The sequence below is a fragment of the Talpa europaea genome, assembly GCF_964194135.1.
Source record: "Talpa europaea genome assembly, chromosome: 1".
Lineage (NCBI taxonomy): Eukaryota > Metazoa > Chordata > Mammalia > Eulipotyphla > Talpidae > Talpa > Talpa europaea.
The window spans coordinates 142,167,231-142,188,675 of record NC_140073.1 but is presented as its reverse complement, the minus strand read 5'-3'; the positions used below and the strand labels follow the sequence as shown (position 1 = coordinate 142,188,675).

Below are 21,445 nucleotides of genomic sequence, written 5' to 3'. Positions count from 1 at the left end.
TAAAAAAATAAAATGCCAAAATGGCTGACAAAAATATCATTCCACTTTGGTTGAATTATGTTTTTGATTTCTCCTTGCCCTCTGTCTTGATAGGAAATGATTGCCATCAGGGTGCTTGTCTCTGCTTCTACATCAATTATATGGCTAAAGAATGGCCTGTCAGTCTTCATACTCAGTAGATCACAGCCCCAATTATATTTCACCAAAATGCTTTTCAGATTAGTCAGAGGCTCAATAATACTCATTAGTTAACTAACAGAAAAAATGGCCATTGGAAGGGCCATTCATCTCAGGATACCACGTCAGGCTGAGATTGTAATTTATCTTGAGGAGTCTTCAAAATCAAAATAATTGCTCTGGATTTCAAAAATATCTGTTCTGGATTTTGAGGTTTTAAAATAAAGGGCGTTATATACCAATCCAGCATGTTACATTCAACCAGCTCAGATGTTGATACATAAAATTATTCTCAATACAATAACACCTTAGTATTATATTAAAAATGCTACCCAGATCAGAAGTGTTGATGTAAGAGGAAAAGGGCAGCATTTTCTTGTATAATCTGAAATGTATGTTCTCCATCTTTAGTGAAAACATTCAATACCATCCAGTTTTACAAAATGGATCACATCCCTCCTTGTTAAACAGTGACAAAAGCCTGAACACCCAGGCCCCATATCAGCCTCTGACTTCATAGTTACTTACTACCTTGTTCTTTGTAAAGATGTTTCCAACAAAGCGAAAGTAAGTCATTACTGTGAGTCCTCCCCCTCCATCTGCAGGGCCAAAAAAGCCACAGGTTTGCGCATCTGTCTGTCCCACATTATAAAGAACTAAAGGTCATGTCCAAAGATTTACTGAATCCACGTATCATTTATGTTTCCCAATTAATTCTTCTCTCTGCCTCACTGTCTCTTGTGAATTTCACTTATTAAAGAGGTACGCATTTTGCAGATGTTAGCGGTGAAATAACTTTTTTATTGCTAAGAACAGATTTACATAGTCAATGACAATGACATCTTTATAAAACAAAATCGCAAAGTGGCAATTAAAAAAATCCAACACTTTAACATGTGGTCAGGCTGGTCATTAAGAGACTAAAAAGTAGAATTATCGATCAGCAAATAATCTAAGCAAATAGTCCAGTTTGCCACCAATTAAATTCACTTGTAAATTATAATTAGTTTTAAAAGCAGGAATTTGTAAGAAATATTTGCCTGATAAGAAAATGAGTCTCTTTTTAATATAGGCAGCTAAAAACAGAAATGGATCACAAACAGGCTTCCTTATGTCTCTTTATTACAGTATATAAATTGGTTATTGTACCTCAGTCAGGGTCTAACCAGAAGAATGGAAATCACTCTGAATATTTAACACAGGAAATTTAATGCAGACAATTGTCACACAGGTGATGAGCTGTAATGCCGAAGAAGAATGTTACTGTGACCCAGAGTTGAGGAATAGTAAGGAGCCCACACTGCACTCCTTGGCAGTGTGGGGAAAAGAGAAAAAAAGTATGGTGTGAAACAACAGCCCAGACATCTGTACCGTGGAAGCCGAAGCCCTGGAGTACTGAAGATGCTGCTCAACACAGAAAGGGAGAAGGAAATTGAATTCCCTGGTTTCTCCTTCCCTCTTTCTTTTCTCCTGTCTCTCATCAGGGTCTCCCACTGGGGGAAGCAAACAGACCTAGAAGCTAGAAAATGCTTTAAGGGTCACCTGGAACAGTGTGCTATATTATAAACTCACTGAGATGGCCACTCGATTATGCACTGGATAGTTCCAGGACATAGCAATTAACAAGAAAGTTTTCCAATTTTAATATTAAGGGAAGATATAGAATGTATAGGGTTTTTTTTCTTTTTCTTCTTTCTAGTTAGGTACGATACAATGAAATCCAATTTATAACTACCGGAAAGATTCATGACCTTATTTAAAGCTTCTTCCAGTCGTACTACAAAAACAGAATTAGGTAAAAAATATGATTTTCACTTCTTCAAACATCTTTAGAGCTACAAACATTTCCCTTTTCCTCAGGCTGAATACAATGAAACAACCACATGGACCATGACAACCAACAAGAGGATCTGGAAGAGACTGAACCATTCTGCAGTTGCATTCATGACCTTTCAGACATCAAATGTACTTCTGAAAATTTTAAAAAAGAAGGTATCCTAAATATTTTCCCTCTGTGTGACAAAAGATGTGTTGATTTACCTCTTAAAATACCCTTTCTGCTTGCACTTCCAAAAGAATTGGGACCCAAGATCCCAAGAATATGCCTGATGTTTGGTCCTTGCTCCAGCATTCCAGTTTTTAGTTTTATGGTCTTTAATGAAATATTCTTATTAGGAAAAAGAAATGGAAACAAAAGAAATCGAGAAATAGGAAAAAAATATAAGCTTTATGAACCTAAAAATGGCATTCAAATGTTACCTTGTTTTTAAGCAGCTCGACTGTGAAGAAGACCCAGCTCTGCCTTGTTCTTTTACCCTTTCCCTGTCCTTCTCCCTTCCAGAAAGTGTTCTGCTAGACTTCTTGCCCCCAACTTCCTCATCTAGCACACAGAAGTCACCTGCCTCCCTTTTAAGAACAGGAAAAAGCCTGTAGCTGTGACACAGAGGAGCACAGCCATAATGTAATGCATGGCCAGCAGCACAGGAAATTGAACTGAGGTACAGAAAGTGCTGGCCACCTTAACAGTACAGCTACAGCCCTGGTGTTTTTTTATTATTATTATTATTTTTCTTACCAATAACTAAAAAACTCAATTAAAGCCTTACCATTTAAGCTCCACAAGTTCAGTCACAGCCCATTTTTTCATGCTTAACGATTTTCTCATTAAATGCAGTAATTTCTTACAAATTGCACTAATAAAAGTAAATCCTGCTGGGTATTTTCCCCTCTTCTTAAATGCTGCCTTTTCATTGATGTGTTAAATTAAAACCCCAGGCACAAAGAGCAGAGAAAATGCAAAGTCTTTATTATCAGAATCCATTCCTGCAGACTATGAGATCTTTCTCATTTTATTTTTGTTTTTATTTGAGCTGTGAATCCTACTTTGTAGTCACAGAAAGAATGATATTGAAGGTCTCTTGGTCTTAGCTGCCTCAAGAAAAAAAGGTAATAGTACAAGCTAATGAGAAACTGGGAAAATGGCATCCAGTTAGCCCAGGGACTGTTAAACTCACTATGTAACAGAACATGGCAACTGTCTTTTTCATTTTAGATGACTATTTCTTATCTTAAATAATGGGTATGAGACCCCATCTGCTTCTGAGTCACCTGGAAAATTTTAAGGTTCCTGGTCAATGGGTGGGTTAGATGGCATTCTATGGTCTTTTAATTTTTTATTAAAAATACTCAATTTAACCATTAGAGACCCAAAGTGAACATGTTCCACAAAGCTTGAAGGTTATCAATTATTATTTGCAGGGCTTATGGCATTTAAATAAAGACCAAAGAACACTCACTCTTTAGTGTAACTAATTTCCCCAATTCCCTAAAGGACTGCAGTTAGTACAAAATTGGGATATTATGCTAATATAAGAAACTAAAGGGAGGGGCCTCCCTGGTGGCACAAGGGTTAAGATGCAACCTATGAAGCTGTCAGCAGCCCCTGCAGCACCAGTTTGATCCCCCGCCAGGGAGCAACCCACATGGCACAGCAGACCTCTCCAGACTCGCCCGCTGCTCCCCTCAGCAGTATACTCCGGTCCATCTGCCTGTTCTGGTCCCCACTCTGTCTCTGGTTAATCCTCTCACTCCCGGTGTCTCTGGCCTGTACCCCAGCTCTTGTATGCATGAATAAATAAATCTTTTTTAAAAAAAGAAACTAAAGGGAGAGCGTCTCATCAAATGAGGAAGTGATTCCTTTGGTGTAACTACATGCCATATGTGTGGAAGTATATGTTAGAGGTGGAGGCAGGAGGTAAAAGAAGGCAGAGAAAGAGGGTTCCATAATTTTCTAAGGTCCTAGAATTCTAAAACTTGAAGCTTACCTACTAAATAAAAGTGATACAGAAGAATTAAGAATCTTACCTTCTAGACTTAATTTAATTCCATATGGGTAACAGAAGGAAGACAGGATGCATGATGACAATGGTTTGTACTGTAGCAATTTTACAATATAGTCTAGCTGCAGATTGCAGTAGATGTCATCAAAGTAATGCAGGAAAATAAGCAGAAGGAATCAAGTAGTCATAGTAACAGTGCAGCCAGAGGAAATGCTCTGAAGAACAGGAGACCAATCTGGCAATGGGCTCCAATTAAAAGTTGGTAATTGAATGGAACTGCAATTCATGTATCAGTTGAAGAGATACAGTGATGAGTCAGTCTCCTCAGCAAAGAGAGAAGCAGGTGGCCACTGGCTGAATGTGCTTTTGTGGACTATGATGGGTGCTTTACGGTGCCTCAAGAATTTGAGTCATTCTTAAATAGAAATATCAATTATCAGAAATGTTTAAATAATTTGATTATGGTATATGATAAATCTTTCTAAAAATCGACCAATAATGATGCCCTGTGTTTATACGTCTCAGGTCCCTCACTTTTCTTCCTCTGTCTTTTTCTGATTTTATGACTTGATCCAAAGAATTGGATAATTAATTTTGTTAAATCAAAAATTCAAATTATTATTATTCCCAAGCACTGCTTTGCTGAAGTCAACTATGGAAACAAACAGAATTACTATTAGCAAGTAGTACTCAGGAGGTAGTACAAATGGAGGTTATTTGTCCCATTGATGGTAGACCAGCAGCAATGTCTTTGATAATAAATCATACTACAATAAAACTGTTACTGGGCATTGGCATCTCAGGACATATTGGCTCTTAAATCACAAGCATTACTATACAGTACGATTTTCGGGGTGACAGAAAAGAATGGACATTCTTTGTTGGAGGGATATCACAAGCAAACATACTGGGGGAGAAAAGCCAATGTCACAAGGTAATCAGCAGAAATATGGTTTGGTGGGAGGACAGGGTTCACAGACAGGACCTCTAAGAGGATGGGTCATGAATGGCAGGGTGGGACCAGACTGTGGAAAGCCTAGAATGGGGGACTGATTTCAAGGACATTGGAAATGATTAAGAAGGGCTGACCCATGATCAAATCTGTGCTATAAGAATCTAAATCTGTATAAATATATGATATGCACTGAACAAGTGCAATTACTGTATAATTACTGTAGCATGCTGGAACTGTCCAGAGGTGAAGTAGTGAACACATGAATTAAGATAGTGGTAATTTAGGATGGAAAGGAAGAGACAGATCTGATTAGCAAATGATTAGAAATTAGAAGAGAATTAGAAATGGGTACCAAGAGGTAGAAATGTTCATCAACAGTAAACTCAAGAGGCAAAACCCCCTTATATCCGGAGATAGTTCAATTAGCACCCACAGCACTGGGACACTACATTACTTAGGCTGCTGCCTCACTTGCTTTTTATGGTCCAGCCTACACCAACATCGCCCATGAACCTGCATCTATCCCTAGACTCTACTTTCTATCCTATCGCCTAGTTTTATCTGTACATCTAAGTCACCCCCTTCCACCCATGCCCTAGATCCCACGCTAATCTGACTCAAGAATTTTATTCACTCTCATGCCATTACAGACCATCACCATGGTGACTTCTTGATTTTACACTGACAACCCAGACCTTTCACCTGCAGTCTTGTATAACCAACTTAGTATATCTTTGCCTTCTCTGCAAATGCCAATTCCTTCCACTTGCTCAAGACAAAAAAAATCTTGGAAGTCACCCCTGACTTGTTTCTTTCTCTCACATCCTATTTTCAAACCATCAGCAAAACCCGTCAATTCTACTTGTAAAACATATCAGGACTTTGAGCTCTTCTCAACAACCTCCTCCACCTGGATTACTAGAGTAGCTTTCTAACTCATCTGCTAATGTCAACATTGTCCATTCTCAACACCACAGCTATAGGAATGTTTTTTTAAAAATATAAGCCAATAGATCAGCATCTATTTAAAACTATTCAAAGGCTTCCCATTTCTCCCAGAAAAAAGCAAAAGGTCTGAGAACCTATGTGGAAAGTGCTTTAGCTACTTTTCTGTTCTCACCTGCTACTTCTTTTCTCCAGTCACACAGGCCTCCCAGATGCTCCTACACAAAATCAAACACACTCCTATCTCAAAAGAACATGTACAATCTCATCTGCAAAGCTCTCCTTAAAGATACCCAGATACCCACCACGCTCTCTCCTCCATGTTCCTGAATTATCTGTTTACAGGATGGCCCAACAATGAGGACTTCCATGATTCTCTATAAAATCGCAAGTCCATCTCGCCCAGCATTCACTAGCCCACTATTCTAATTTTTCTCTCTAATACTGTCATGAATTGAATAGTGCTCCCCCTAAATGCATGTTCTTTCTAGAACTTCAGAATGAGCCCTTATTTGGAAATAGGGCCCTTATATAGTCAAGTTAAGATAAGGCCATAAGGGTGGATCCAATATGGATAACACCACAAAGGGTATCCTTTTGAGAAGAAGTAAACCTGGAAAAGAAGTAAACCTTCTCATCTGTTTACTCTTACCCAAAGAGAGAAGTCCACGTAAGGATGGAGGCAGAGAGTGGAGTGATCCAACTACAAGTCAAGAACACCAAGGATCATCAGCTGTTACCAAAAAGTAGAAGAGGGACATGGAATCAAGTCTCCCTCTGTAGAGAGAACCAACTCTACTGACACCTTCATTTTGGACTTCTGGCCTTTGGAACTGAGTGAATAAACTTCTGATGTTTTAAGTCAGGAAGTTTGTGGTACTTTGTTACTGCAGCTCTAGAAAACTATTACCAGTGTGCTAACCACCATTTGATATGTATCTTCTTATCTGTTTACTGTTTGTGTCTTGCCACAATGACTAGCACATAGTAGACATTCAACATACATCTGCTGGTTTGCACTTCTAAAAGCTTTGTGTCTAAAAGACATGCAGATACCTATTTTGTTCCCTCCATTTAAACCCATAAAATGCATATTTCATATGGCAACAACTAAGGGGAGTGGACAATCTAGAACTCATTATAACCATCCTTCACCTTAACTTGACAGAAATGGAAACTGTTAAAATGAAGATCTATAGAAAGGAGAAATATACGCAGACTAAGTGCAAAGGGCTATGTAAGAGATGTATACAGGGATGTGTGGATGTTATTTCCAACATGGTCATGACTATGTGCATGGAGACTTCATTTGCTGTTGTCACTTATTAAGTATTACTTAGCCCCATCCCATCTTTTTTTTCTTTTTTAAAGATTATTTTATGTATACAAGAACTGGGGTACAGGCCAGATGCATAGGAGGGTGAGAGGATTCACCAGAGACAGAGCGGGGAACAGAACAGACAGACTGATGAAATACATGAGGGGAGGAGCGGGAGAGGAGAGGTCTGCTGCACCATGTGGGACCCTCGCCAGTCGGCCGGGATTGAACTGGCGCTGCAGAGGCTGCGGACAGCCTCACAGAGCAACGCTCAACCACCAATGCCATCAGGGGAGGCCCAGCCCCATCCCATCTAGCTGTAAGTTCTTTTTCTCCTCTAAGATCAAATGAATTGCTTACGAAAAACAAGCGTCTTGTCTACAATGTAGAGCACCAAGTATAGGGATTAACTGAGTTATTCCTAGTTAATGAAAAAAAGGAGAGAAAGCAAAATATAGATTCAAATATGGGTATAAGTAAGGCTTGGAAGGGAGACCTCTCCATTTTACCTTTATGTACCATTATATTACTATGATTTTTCTCCAATGAACATGCAGTTATTTTTTTTAATGAGAAGGTTAATGAACAATTAAATCATCTTAAAACATATAAGAGACTGTCATATAAGCAGACAATAAAAATTGTTTCTATCTCTAGCAAGTTCTCAATGGAAAGACATTTTTATGGGTTGGGATTTATTAATGACACAACTCAAATACTTCTATTTCACTGATCCTTTTACTCTTTTGCTTTATTCTTTCTGCATCAGCAACAATTACTTCTGTCTTTCTGTTTATTACTCATATACTTAAAGGGCAATATGAAAAAGAATCTTAGATATTACTTAATTTTATTCACCATCCTCTAATTTGAAGAATAGTGATTCAAACCCTCCCTACAATTTATCCATTTAAAATTCCAGTGTGTGTATCTTAGTGACTTCATTATAGTACATCAAAAGAATAATTAGAAATGGGGACAATTATGGGATAATCCAACCTTAGTTATTCCATTTTTTTGTTCAGTGTATGAAACAAATAATGAATCAAGAAAAAATAAACCCATGTTTGAGAAAAATGGCATTCATTACTCATAACTAATCACCTTTATGCTCTAGCAAGTTCTTGAAATCTACCCATCTTCTCATGTACTGAATGAGTTTGTTGTTTACTAATGAAAATGAATTCCTCCCAGGAAGCAGAGGATTCCCAAACACAAATATAATGTTGCACCACATGTATCTAAGTTTTTTTTTTTTTTTCCTTAAAAAATAGCCTGTGTGCTCTTTTAAGGGCCTAGTTCCATCATGAGGGTTCTGCATTCATGGCTTCATCTAAACTTAATGACTTCCCAAAGGCCCCATCTCCAGATATCATCACAGCAGAGGTTAGGCTTTTGTGAATGTGTGGTGGGGGTGGGTGGGGGGTATTATTCCTTCCATAGCAGGGCCTTTAATCATAACTACTAAAGATTTTTCTTCAATAGTCCATAAGAGATCTCAAAATAAAACTTATTTTTTTCTCCTATATCCAAAGACATCTATGCTGGTAATATTCTCCTCTCCTGAAACTGTGAAACAGTCCTGCTGAAACTGTGTTCTACTTCCCAGCCAAGCTCCCTTCCCATTCCTGGCCAAAGAAACAAGCACCCCATTTTTAAAGTTTTATGTAGATGTGGATGGGTATAAGGCAGGACTCACTGTACAGGACTCACTTGCCACTTCTTTTTGTGTCAGCATATTTTTTGCCTTGGGCTTGCAATTTGGAAGGGGAGGACCAAAACACTTTTTATTACATTTAAGTGGGGTTCCAAGCTGTTTTGAGGCTCCTCTTAACACATTTCAGCTGATTAGTGACTATTTTAACAAAAGCCTACCATCTTTTCCTAAACATCTTAATTGGTTAAGAGCTTCTGTTGTTTGCCATGAGCAGTCACTTTAAGTCATTGATTAAAGTAGTTTGCACATCAGCACAATCTGAAATCAGTTTCCTTTCTCAACCAGCTGGGCTTAAGAAGCAATCTTGGAGACAGCCCCATTCAAGGAGAATCAAGTGCAATGCCCTGCATGACAACAACCTACCATGCAAGGAAGAGCCCAAGAATTTATAGGAGATTGAAAGAACCAAACTGCCATGAGTAAGTACTTCAACTGCTCTCTGCCTCACAAATCACTCTCATAAGCACTTACTGCAAGCAAGTTGGATGACATATCTGTATACCCTTTCTCCAAAGCACCCCTTATTAACCCTGCCTTTCCATCAGCAGCCACTGAGAACACTCGCCTTGTTCGTTGCTTGCATGGGTCATCAGTGCAAGCTGATGGGTCACCGTGTTAAATGCAGGCTTGAATAAACAAACCCTGGGCTCTTCTGGTTGTTCCGATGCAGAGAAAGTGAGGTCTACATTTTCAGCCAGAGGGAAAAATATCCTTTTCATTTTTAACATAAAAAAGGAAAAATACTCAGCAGGCTTAAGGTAAGCAATGTTACTACCTAGCACGAGAAACGAAACCCTGGATGAAAATAGGAACACTGGTGTATATTACATACAGACTTCCCTAACGCTCTCAGGAAGAAACCTTAGTGCTCACTGGGAATGTAACGACAGCAAACAGGCTTTTATTTTTATGGCACCAGTTGTCTTTCTTTATGGATAGCCAACTACATTTTACAAGAGCCATAAGCTGCAATTTGAGATATTCTAATCCACAGATTGACAGGAACTTGAAAGGATTTTAGAAGCTGAGTAAGAATGAATTAGAAGTCTTTTAGGGAGAGTTTCTGAAAACTAAAAACACTTTTAAAGTGGTTATGTGTGTATGATGGTCTTTGGATTCTGTCATGTCTTTCTAATTTTTTTTCTTTTCATCTTCATCTCAATGACTTCATTCTAATTACTTGGTTGGTGAGTTTTATTATATTAAAATGTAAACTTCAGGGTAATGTTCTGCCATCTAATGAAATGCAGGCAATCAATGAAGATGTTAAAGCCACAAGAGGCCAAGAACTGGCCCTCTGAAATTTGCAACAGTGTCGTCCACACATTTGCAATAATCTAGAAAAAGTCACCTTAGCTACTCTGGGTTCCAATCTACCCACATAAAGATAAGTAAGATTCTGTGGGTCACCGATACATTCACCATGCCAAATAATAACACAACCTTTTAGCAGGTGTCCTTTACAATTCCAAATAAATTGATTTTTGTTTTCAAATGAACTTACTTATCAATGATAAATGAAGCATTAAATAAGCCTGGATCAGCAGATTCTGGGATTTAACAATTTAAAACTAAACAAGTCAAAAAGGAATTCAATGAAGAACAAGTGAGGTTATATAATAAAAAATACATAAAGTATACAACTCTAGACTAAACCACTAGGATCCATAATCTACAATCTACAAGTTTCTCTCTTGTGACCAAATTCATCATTGATATTTTGGAAGAGGAACAAGAAGTATGTCAAAGTCTCAAAAACAAAGTAAAACTTTTATGGAGCAAAAGAGGTTATAATTTTAGCTAGTATATATTTAGTATCATTCTTTCAAGACATTTAAGGTATCTGACACTTATTTTTCTTCAATTTACCACCTCTGTACAAAACAATAGCTAAAGGCGATGTTTTCATTTTTATCTGGAAAGAGCTAAGATAGGTTATATAATTCATACCCAAGATTACATAAATCAGGGTCCATTAAGAAAACACACACAAATACACATGAAATTTCTCCTAGATCCTGGCTTTTGAGAATTCATAGCTAAGTTGCCTGATTCATGGCACAAAGTCATATAATTTATGTAAGTTAACTGCTATGCAAATGGACAGTACTATGCCTTCCAAAAGCAGAACTGAAAAAAAGAGGTTACTAGACTTCAATTAATATTACTAATTGTACCACATTCCACCAAATGCTGGAAGTTCTTGTGGAAGTGAATTTTAAGACATGCCCTTTACAGCTGAAAGGATGTTGTCTGATGAATGAGAATAAGGTAAGTTGAGGAATAAAGGCAAAACACTTGATGATGAGATGTAATCCACACACAGTGAAAGGAAAGAGGTAAAAGTGAAATGCCTCAGTAGCCACAATAAAGTGATCATCATCTCATTAAACGGGTATGTGCACGTGACTTCTCTCTGTACATAAATCCAGGTATGTGCACATGACTTCTCACTGTAAATAAATCCAATGCTAAACATCAACCCCAGGTAAGATTCCATACCAGTTGTGCTGAGGATGATTTGAAAAGTTTGTTTTTTTTTAAACAATCATGCTCATGTGAATTTCATCTAGTGGAATGCAACTCTGCGACCCTGTCCCTACTGAGAAATTTAAAAAAGAACCCATAATCTAAGCAGCAAAAACAGGGTCCATGGAAGAGAATCAACTCAAGTCACAAAACAGTACATCCCAGCCTGTTAGTTTCCATAGAGTCATCTTCTCTGGCTTTAAGGCCGTCAGAGAACCTGTTTTTAACACATGTGACAAGCTACTTTACATGCTATCTTATACTCAATGAGAGTCTCTAAGTTTAGACATACCTCAATCACGTAAGACTTGTTTGGAGGATTTCCTTCTCTTCAAATCTGTTGTCTATTTTGGGGGCATTTTGGCATACTTCCTAAGTAAATAGGGAAAGGACAAGGAGTCTGAAATCCTTGGGGTACCTTCCTGGAAGTTCTGAACAGTTGATGGGGTTCACAACCTCCATTCCAGGAGTTACTATGAACTCAGAGTCTTCTAACAACTCAAATAACAGACATTACAGATAATGGTGCTGAGGTGTTTGTGAATACTGTGTGTGTGGGGGAGGGAGCAACCCTACTTTCACAATTAAAAGATAATTATTAGATATATAGTCATGGCCAAGAATCTTTTTACTGTAAAAATGTAGTGACAGAGTGGTGGAGTGGGTAGGGAGGGAGGGAGAAAGGGACCAGAAAAATAAAGCAACCAGAGAGATAATCAAAGACAGCTTTCAGAAGCATCAGCAGTCAGACAGAACACATTTCCTGAGGTTCATAGAGTTAGTTATCTCTATTATGCCAATAAGCTCAGGACAGGGAAGCTCATTCATACTGAAACTAGAAGATAATAAATGTGTCACTGCCTAATACAGATTGCTGATGTCAAGGGATAGGATTACAATACTCTCAGGGCGACTACGCTACGATTGAGCTAGACAGAAAAAATTACACCCATATTTCAGTTTCTAACAACAGATGAAAGACTGAGCTCTACCTGAGAATAAAGCAGTCTTACAAATTAACTATCATTGATCATGCTTTGGCAAATTTTAAAAGTAAATGTACTGGAGAAAATACACTCTAAGCAGAGATCTCTGGGAGAGATAAGATCCCAGCAAGATCTTGCTGCTGCTCCGAGAGTTGATCTCTCTGAAATGGACTATATTCTCAGATTTTTCTTATCAGATATAACCTAAAATTCCATTTGGGTTTGGGTTAATATTAAAACAGCTTTCAGGGATGAACATTAGGTCTGGGACGGATGTTCATTCATTTGATTGTCTTCAAATTCTTGTTCATTTACCCTTTAAAGAGAGACAGCTGACAGTTGTAATCCTACAGGATTGTGCAGACAGTATCTGTGACATTAATGCTACCGAGAGTGAGGACTGTCTGTAAGCTGCCTTCTTCATGTGTTTATGTTAATGTGGGCACAGAACTTTCTCTTTCAACTTCTTGGCCTTTTAGAGGAAATAATGATGTCTAAATGCCTAGAACCCTACAACCGTTCAGGTAATCATTTGCAGTATGGAGGATGGGTCTTGAGTAGCTTACTACTCAGAGTCTGAGAATCCCATCCAGAAGTCTACACCTGTTGTGCTGTTGTCCAAAGGCAGCCATGACCTGCTGAGCCTCAGGCAGAGCAATCTACCAGGCCATGTTCTATTCACAGGAACAGCAAAGGACAAACTCAACAGAATTTCCTGAGAAGAACCAGCTTCTTCATCATTGTAATTTGAATTCTTTTGTGTTTTAAGACACAGAGATGTGAGAATTTGCTCACATCATATAAAATGTAATGGCTGTCCTCTATGCCATGGAATTGGGGATTCAAAGCAACCTTGTGCCAATAACAAGGGCAAATGACTCCTAAAGGGCATGTAGGTTATGACAGGTATTGTAGAGGGGCTCAAATCCTTAGGCCTGAGAACAAGTTATTTGTCTGAAAACAGAAAGATATTGCACATGTTTTTATTCCAAACTCACAAGACCCCAAAGAACTTCAATGAATGGTACTAAAATTTCCAGGGTTCTGACCCACAGCTTTCTTAACAGAGAAACCTATACATCAGTCCTACCTTGGCCTAGATAGACCTGTGCTGAGTTTCCCCTCCTGTTCTCATACATTGCCTCAGTGAGCTCACTAATAAGGGATGATTGCAAAGATTCACCAAGAGAAACTGCTACCCAGGGCACCACAACAAAAAGCTCAAATTATAATCTCTCTAGACTTTAATCTGCCAGCCTAACTGTATAATAGCAGAGCCAACAGCATTTCACTCACCTTCCTCAAAGCTGGTATTCTTCTGCCTCACTAGCACACGGAAGTTCTCAGTAGGATTCACACTTCCAACCTAGAAAACACCCGCAGACAATAAATCAGCAGATCACGTCTTTTTGTGGCAGCACCCCAGGCAATACAAGATGGCTTAGTAAGTGTGCGCTTATAAAATAAAGACAAAGGGAAGGCCCTTTTCGTTTTCATTTTCAGGATTCTGTTAAAAGGTACCAGACTTCTGTGGCTAAACAGCTGCTTCTGTCCTTTCAGTTTCTACTCTTCACACAAGCTCATTTCCTTCCAAGAGGTCAGAAGTATTACAACCCAAGTCACCAACCAGTTAAGTGTAAACGACTCCTATAGCACAGGCTTTATGGGGCATCCTGGCACCCAACTAATTAGGAAGGGGAGGATTCTACAGCATGGGGTCAGTTAAGAATGTATTTGCCCCACTAAGATGACATGAGAAATAGCAGTCTGATGTTTGATTCACTGAACTGCTCTTTTTTGGAAAAACTGCTTCTGACTCCCTGGCACTGAAGTTTTCATAGAATACACAAACATGCCCAAGTTGAACATACCTCCTGAAGTAAAAGGAAAATATGCATGGAGACTTACTGGAGAGTTAGGTGGGAGAGTTCCTAACACGAAACCTCTGCCACACTATGTGGCGCTCTATGGTCTTCAATCTCCTGGCCCCAGATTTAATAGGGCCTAAGTGTCACTCAGCATTAACAGGCAAGAAAATCATGAGGTTCTATTATGACTGATAAACTCTGGTACAAAATGTACTAAAGTTTCCACTTTGCTCTCTACAGCAGTCAGAAAAGCTTTCAGAATCAATCAGGTCATGATTTTTTCCCTTTACAATAAAACATTGAAATAACATCTAAATTATTTTTTATACATTCAGTTTTTCTGAGAATATTTCTTTTTGAGTGGGAAAAAGTGTTGACTATTCCTTTATTTTGCTAGTACAGGACAATTTTTAAGATCTATTCATTCAAAATAAAAGTCACTTAAAATAAGGCTGTATGTTCATGTCCCCAAAGTTTCCCATTAAATACAAATGATCTCAAGTATCAAAAGATACTTGGCTTGAGGAAATCCTAAACTTATGAAACCTGTTTTGCAGTTGCATATTAGAAAAGAGAAAAGAAAATTATACTCTTAAATTTTACAGGTTGGAGATTAACACTCATATTATCAAGCCTTATGTATCCTATTATTCTGACCAGCAGAAAACTACAAAATGTAGCCAACAAAAATATCTCTACAAAGTACTCCACACACACCATAATACGTGGCACCCTATATGCTATTCATCATATAGATAATTCTGTTGTGATTCACTGACAATAACTACTTAAAGGAAGAAGTGTGGGAAAGCCCTGTGTATTTTATATATAGAAAGAGCCAGAAAGTGACATGTTAAAGGACTCACAAAAACTCATGCAGCACCCCCAACCCCGCCTCCCCAACAAGGGGAAGGACACCACAAAGGTTCTGCTTACGCTGGTGACGTGGCCTTCCGCCAGGCTGGAGATACTAAAGTTGGCCCCCCCTTCCTCGGTCTTGAATTTTTTAGAGGTGGGTCCTTCTCCATGGCTGGAAAAGAAATAAATTAGCTTTTCCTCTTTTCACAAAACAAAAAATACAAAAACCAAAACTGCTGATGTGAAAAGTATAAATTTATTTTTCAAGAGGCAAAAATAAACAGCAGCACTCAGAGCTCTTCTTTATAAGCAACCTGTCCCCCCCCCCTGCCCCCCATCCTTGGCCAGTCTCAGAGTTCCCAACAGCCTGGCTGGAGCAGTCCTGGCCTAATTTCACAGCAGTGGAGAAATCATAATTAGCAGTCGCATCACATAGCCCTCTCAAAAGATGAACTGCAAGCACTGGTAATGGAAACTTAGCATTTCAGTAAGAAACCCATTTACCCTTCAAAATTATTTGCTGATTTCTGTCTCAGAATTGATAGCTATTAGCATTCTATGTACATGGAAGCCTTTTGTCTAATAAGCCATCTTCTCCATCATGTATGTGAGAGTTTTATAAGCTGCTACTTAACGGCTGTCAAAACTTACTAGACAACCTTTAATTAAATATGCAAGAACTTGTTCTTACTGAAGTCTTAAACTATTAAAAAAAATCTTCCAAGAGAAAACTTTTAATTTGTTCTTTTATAAACCTAATTCTGTTTGGGGCAATGGAGTCCAATGGCATCTGGGTGCTAAGGGAGAGATGACTCCAAGAGAGTGTGTCAAACATCTTGCCTCAAGAAACATGCTGACTTAAAGTCAAGAGGTCAAGTTAATTGCACTAGAGAGAAAATCAAATCCAAAAAGTCTGCCCAGAATCTCCCTTAAGCTACTGAACATAAAGATAGGAAGATTCTTCTCCCAGACAAATAATCTGTCAAAAGCAGCTATCAAGAAATGACTGAATGAGGAGAGAAATTAGTAACTAAGATCCAGTATTTCTAAATATGACATGTTTTTGTTAAAAGCAACCTTCAAACAATGAGGCTTGAAAAAGAGGTTAACCTAGATAGAAACCAAAGAAAAACATGCCATATTCTGGCTTATTCAATGGTGTTTAATGAGATGAGTCTTACAGATGAGATGTAAGATGAGTCTTACAGCTGAAGCCTCATGAACATGAATTAAAAGTTTTATTACTTGGTTATTATCTTTCTCACCACTTGCCTTCCTCCCTCTAAGAAGTAAAGAAATAAGTAGAAGACAGAAGAATGGGGACCAGGAAACATTAACAGGGGTGAGTTATCCAGAGTGCTTTCCTTTGAGTAGAATGAAAAAATAAACACAAAGTCTTAATGGCAAAACAGAGGAAAAATGCACAAACCCGAGGAAGTTAGAATGCCCTCAGAATTTGAGTCCATTTAAAAAAAGTCCCAGTCATTTCGGTTAACCTTTGCAAGTTATTCCTAAAAGATAGACACCATGGGACTAGCTGAAGATTTGGATACAAAAGCCCTGGATTCTAGTCCCAGCTTTGCCACTGATGAGTCTTGGAATCTTAACACCTTCTTGAAGGTATTGCTTGTAGATTAACTTTTGTTTATCTAGAATTTAGAGCCTAATAAATTACTATCCTCTCTTGGCTTCATTTTGCACCTCAGGAAATACTATGATGAAAAGCATCAAAACTCTTCCAAAAATAAAAGTCTCCACATCCTCGTGTACTAAGACTCAGGGATGGTGCTTGAGCTGGCCTGCCCCATGCTGGTGAGGTTAACTTCAGTTACTAGTATAAGTAGTTGTCTGCTGTTTCTCCTTCTAAATTCACTATTTTCTCCTTGGTGTGAGATCAGTGGTAGTATTTATGAGGAAAACCCCACCAAACCTCTGCCCACGAGCCTCAGTGACCACCTCCTGCGTGCTGCCAGGTGTCACTCCTACACTGATTTGTTGGTGTTCTTCTGCAAGGAAGAGACTTCATTTCTTTCTTGCCTTTTATTTATTTATTTATATTAGATGTGCCTATGGATCCCATTTTATTCAACAGGTTATAACTGATTCATGACAGTAGTTATTTTGCTGCTCACATATCCCAGATGTGGTACGGACTCATCACTTTCTGGAACAACAGATTTCGGCCTCATGTTGAGCTTATCCTGCCAAGTTCTGGAACCAGCCATTTCTCTAAGGGGGCTGGTTCCTTCAGTAGAGAATGGTACTTATCATCAGTATTTGGGTGCTCATCACTAGTAAGATATTACCACTTCTAGGACCTTCAACATTAACAAACTGAAAACACATGATACCCATTCACACACATAGATGTTTCTGTATCTTTGATATATAGCATAGCTACACCTCTTAGTCCAACCCAACTAAGAAGCATTTACACCTTTATACAAAGCACTATGTTTAGTTCTGTGGGAATTCAAGATTGAATGACAAGTAGAATTTCTTAAACCTTTCAAAATAAGATTCTAAGGAAGAGAAGGAGACACACATACAACTGCATGTACATATATACAATTTTCCAGAACTGGACAGGTACAAATACGCCCAGAAATAAGACAAAGGTAGTGAAATTTTAAAGTCACTAGTATTCTCTAGGTTGAATCAGTTAACAGCATTATTAGGAATTTTACATATATCATGTCAGGGTGAAGTGGGAGGGGGCAATGGCTCATCTCCAAATGATCTGTGAAGGAGCTGTGGCCTGGAAGGTAGAAATTATCCATGCGAGACCACGGTAGACATACAAATGTTAACAACTGCTGCATTTAGATGATGGGACCAGGGTAATTTGTTCATTTTTCTCCTTTCCTTTCATAAATATGTATAAACTCTGTAGCTCATTTATTTAGCCAAACATTTACCAAATACTACGTGTTGGCCATTAAAGTAGGCTCTAAACTCTAGATGTACAAAAATTTAATGCACCATCAACATCTTCAAGAAGTTCAGTGAAATAAAGAAGACAGATATATAAACAAGCAATTAAAGTATTGTTGCAAGCAGCAGATCCATTGAAGAGGACAGCAAGAGCTTGTATTAGACCGGCTGGGGCATGAAGTATTAGTTGGAAGTATAGAGAGGTAAAGGTAGAAAGTACCTAAATTATAGCCATAGAAATGGTGAGGAGAAAGTGGCTCCCTAGGTAGGTGGATTATGGATACAAACTTCCCTTTCTGCTTATTTGGGGCTTCTCATTCGTGTAACAGAATTCAGTCTTAAACTGAACATAATGGAAAGCCATTAAAGCAAAAGTTGTTAATCAAGGTCCAAGGATGAAATCAAAGAACTTGTGAAACCTCTGAAGCTATACGCATGTGGGGACATTTTCCTGGGGAAAGGGTTTAGTTTTTTATCAAAAGGATCCTTTCTCTCTTTTCTCTCTCTCTCTCTCTCTCTCTCTCTCTCTCTCTCTCTCTCTCTCTCTCTCTCTCTCTCCTCTCTCTCCCCCCTTTCACACACACACACACACACACACACACACAGAGATTAAAAGTCACTGCATTAAAGAATCTTATGCAGGAGAGTGATGTGATCAGAGTTTCTTTGTAAATCACTTAAGCAGCAGCATGCAGAAAGATTGGAAAGGGTAAGACTGGAATGAGGAAAATCAGTTTCGTGGTACATCTAGGATACAAAAGGTCTACATAAAAGCAATGGTAGTGGGCAATGTGAGAGGTAACTTCTGTTTTTAATGCTACTGTGCACTATCCTCTATACTAAGCATATTTAAAATATCTCAGTTAAACTTCTCAACAATTCCATGAATGAGCTATTATTATTGTGCTTTTACAAATGAGAAAATCAAGGATCAAAAGGGCGCAACAATGTCAAAGCACAGTGAGTATGGGGTGCACAACTAATCCTGTACTCTTAACCACCCTCCTATATAACCTCCTGAAAGGCAGGTATTTATCATCACTTGACAAAGAACAACTTGTCAATTTCAACCACTATTAAAGAGAAATGCTTGGGTTTTGATAAATATACATGACTCCGAAATCAATGCTATTCGCCACTATGCTAACCTAAAGTGAAAGGAGTAGATTTGAAATAACTCTAATTCAACCTGCTAAACCAATTAGATATAGAAAGTAAAGAAAAAGGGATACTTTCTAGAAAGTAGGTTTCATTCACTGAGATATTGGAATAGCAGCAAGAGGAATCTGAAAGAAGTATGGAAGAAGAAAGAAGATATTACAGTAATTTCTGGACATAATGAATTTGAGGTATTTACAGACGTCTTTAGATGTCCAGTGGCTAGGGTGGACAGATACCTAGTAGTTTTTGGAGCCCTTTATGTGACTAAGAAGAGGTTGGGATGAGCATTGCTAAGGCAACATGACATCACAGCTAAGAGCACAAGCTCTGGAGTCTAATGGCCTGCCTTTAAATCTTCACTCCAACACTTAACCAGTTGTGATCCCGAGCAAGTTTCTTATCTTCTCGAAGCCTCACTATGATAGGGTTAATAAAAGAACCTACCTCACCAGCTGACCAAGAGAATCCAAACAGATAATGTGTGGAAAGTATTCTGCACCTTACCTTGTCCAGTAAATGTCAGTTCTCTCTGATGAATCAAGCAAAGTATCACCATGTAAGGCTAGTGGGGAAAGAAAAACAGCCCCCAGGGGAATCTGAGAGGGAGCTGTCAAAGGTTTAAAAAGAAAAATCTGGAGAAGCTGAAGTTAAGGAACATACATGAGTTTTGAGAGGGAAAGAATAACTGACAATGTCAAGTGCTTCAAAAAGGTCAAGAAAGATTAAGAACTATGGTGTTGAATTTAGCAGTTAGTCTTTTGGAAGACCAATTTGGGGGCAGTGGTGCAGGAGCACATGACCATGAGTGCTAGGAAAACAAGCAGTGTACACGATTTTTCTAATGAGCTTGGCTTATAAATGGAAAGAAGACAATAGGAGGTATTTTATTTAGTTTAAGGGGAAAGAAATGAAATGTTATTGTGTGGAGGAAAAGGAGCTGGTACAGAAAGAAAAGCTAAAGATAGAAAAAAGGAAAGAAATTAAGGTACCAGATGAAAAAGATGACGGCATTGCAGGACATCAGTGGAAAGATTAATTTGGACAGGATGAAGTACCCTCTTCCACTGAGACGGGAAAGAAGGAAGACAAGGTGGATGCAATAGATAAGTTTCTAGGTAAGAGGGGGCAGAAAACCAAAGTGGTCCCTCGTTGGCCTCTATTATCAATGAAACCATCATCATCATTTCTGTACTCATCACAAATGTACCAGGGCTATGACTAGGACTTCAGAAACCATTTCTTCCCTCACCTGGCATTCCTACCATGTGTCGGGCACCATGTTGGGCTCTAGGACCAAGAGTTCTCATGACAACACTATGAGACAGATACTCCTATTAGCCCTATTTACCCAGGGGTTTAGGGAGCAGAAGCAACTTGCACCTAAGGTCACACTGCAGAGCAAGGGAACCAACTCACTTTGACTCAAATCTGACATCTTAACCAGTAACCAGGTGAGGCTGGCTGCTTAAAGTAAGTAGGGAGAAGTCTTTGGGGACTTGAAAAAAAAGTAAAAAATTTTAAATAATCTGCATAGAGACAAAAAAGAATCAAGATCACTTATGAGTTAGTTGCACTAGCAGGATTAGACCTCGACTGTCCTAATTCTTCCCCTGAAGATGAAATTTTCTTTTCAAGAGTTGCCAGCAACATTAAGAGAAACAAAGTTTTTGTAGAGTAAGGGTAATATTCAGTACACTTTTTACTATAATGTCAGACGGTGCTCTTACCCTCTTGAAATGAAGAAATCACTTCTAACACCAAGGACCATTATTATAAATCTCTTGATATCCGGCTGTTTTTAGATGAAGAAACTCTCATAAAGGTAAAATTACTTAAACAAAAACAGATCAAGAGTGATAGAGCTGGGATGAAAACTGATTCTCAGTTCAGAGCTTTTATCTTGGCCTCTGGCCTCTGACACTTCCTGAACAGACATTTGCCCAGTCTCCAATCTTAGCCCCTTACCCCTATACTGGAAATAATCTACCCTGGTTATTTATAGGGATGCTAACTTTACACAAACCATTCTTTATCTTAAGGAGACCATTTCCAAAGCTGGTTGAAGCCTTATAAATACTGAGCACTTTGAGAACCTTACAGAAGGTATTCAGTAATTCTTCTTCAATACAGGAGGTACTCAATAAATACTTGTTAGATG

The 21,445-nt window shown here is 38.5% G+C and overlaps 1 protein-coding gene across 1 annotated transcript in view; it reads right to left on the bottom strand.

Moving 5' to 3' along the window:
- XRCC5 (X-ray repair cross complementing 5) overlaps window positions 1-21,445 on the bottom strand; it is a gene marked incomplete at both ends in the record, with an annotated part of 78,101 nt that overhangs the window by 15,031 nt on the left and 41,625 nt on the right. The window contains 2 exons of the mRNA XM_084259681.1: window positions 13,763-13,832; window positions 15,271-15,364. Of these exons, the coding sequence (XP_084115807.1) occupies window positions 13,763-13,832; window positions 15,271-15,364 (164 nt within the window). The remainder of the gene's footprint in view (window positions 1-13,762; window positions 13,833-15,270; window positions 15,365-21,445) is intronic.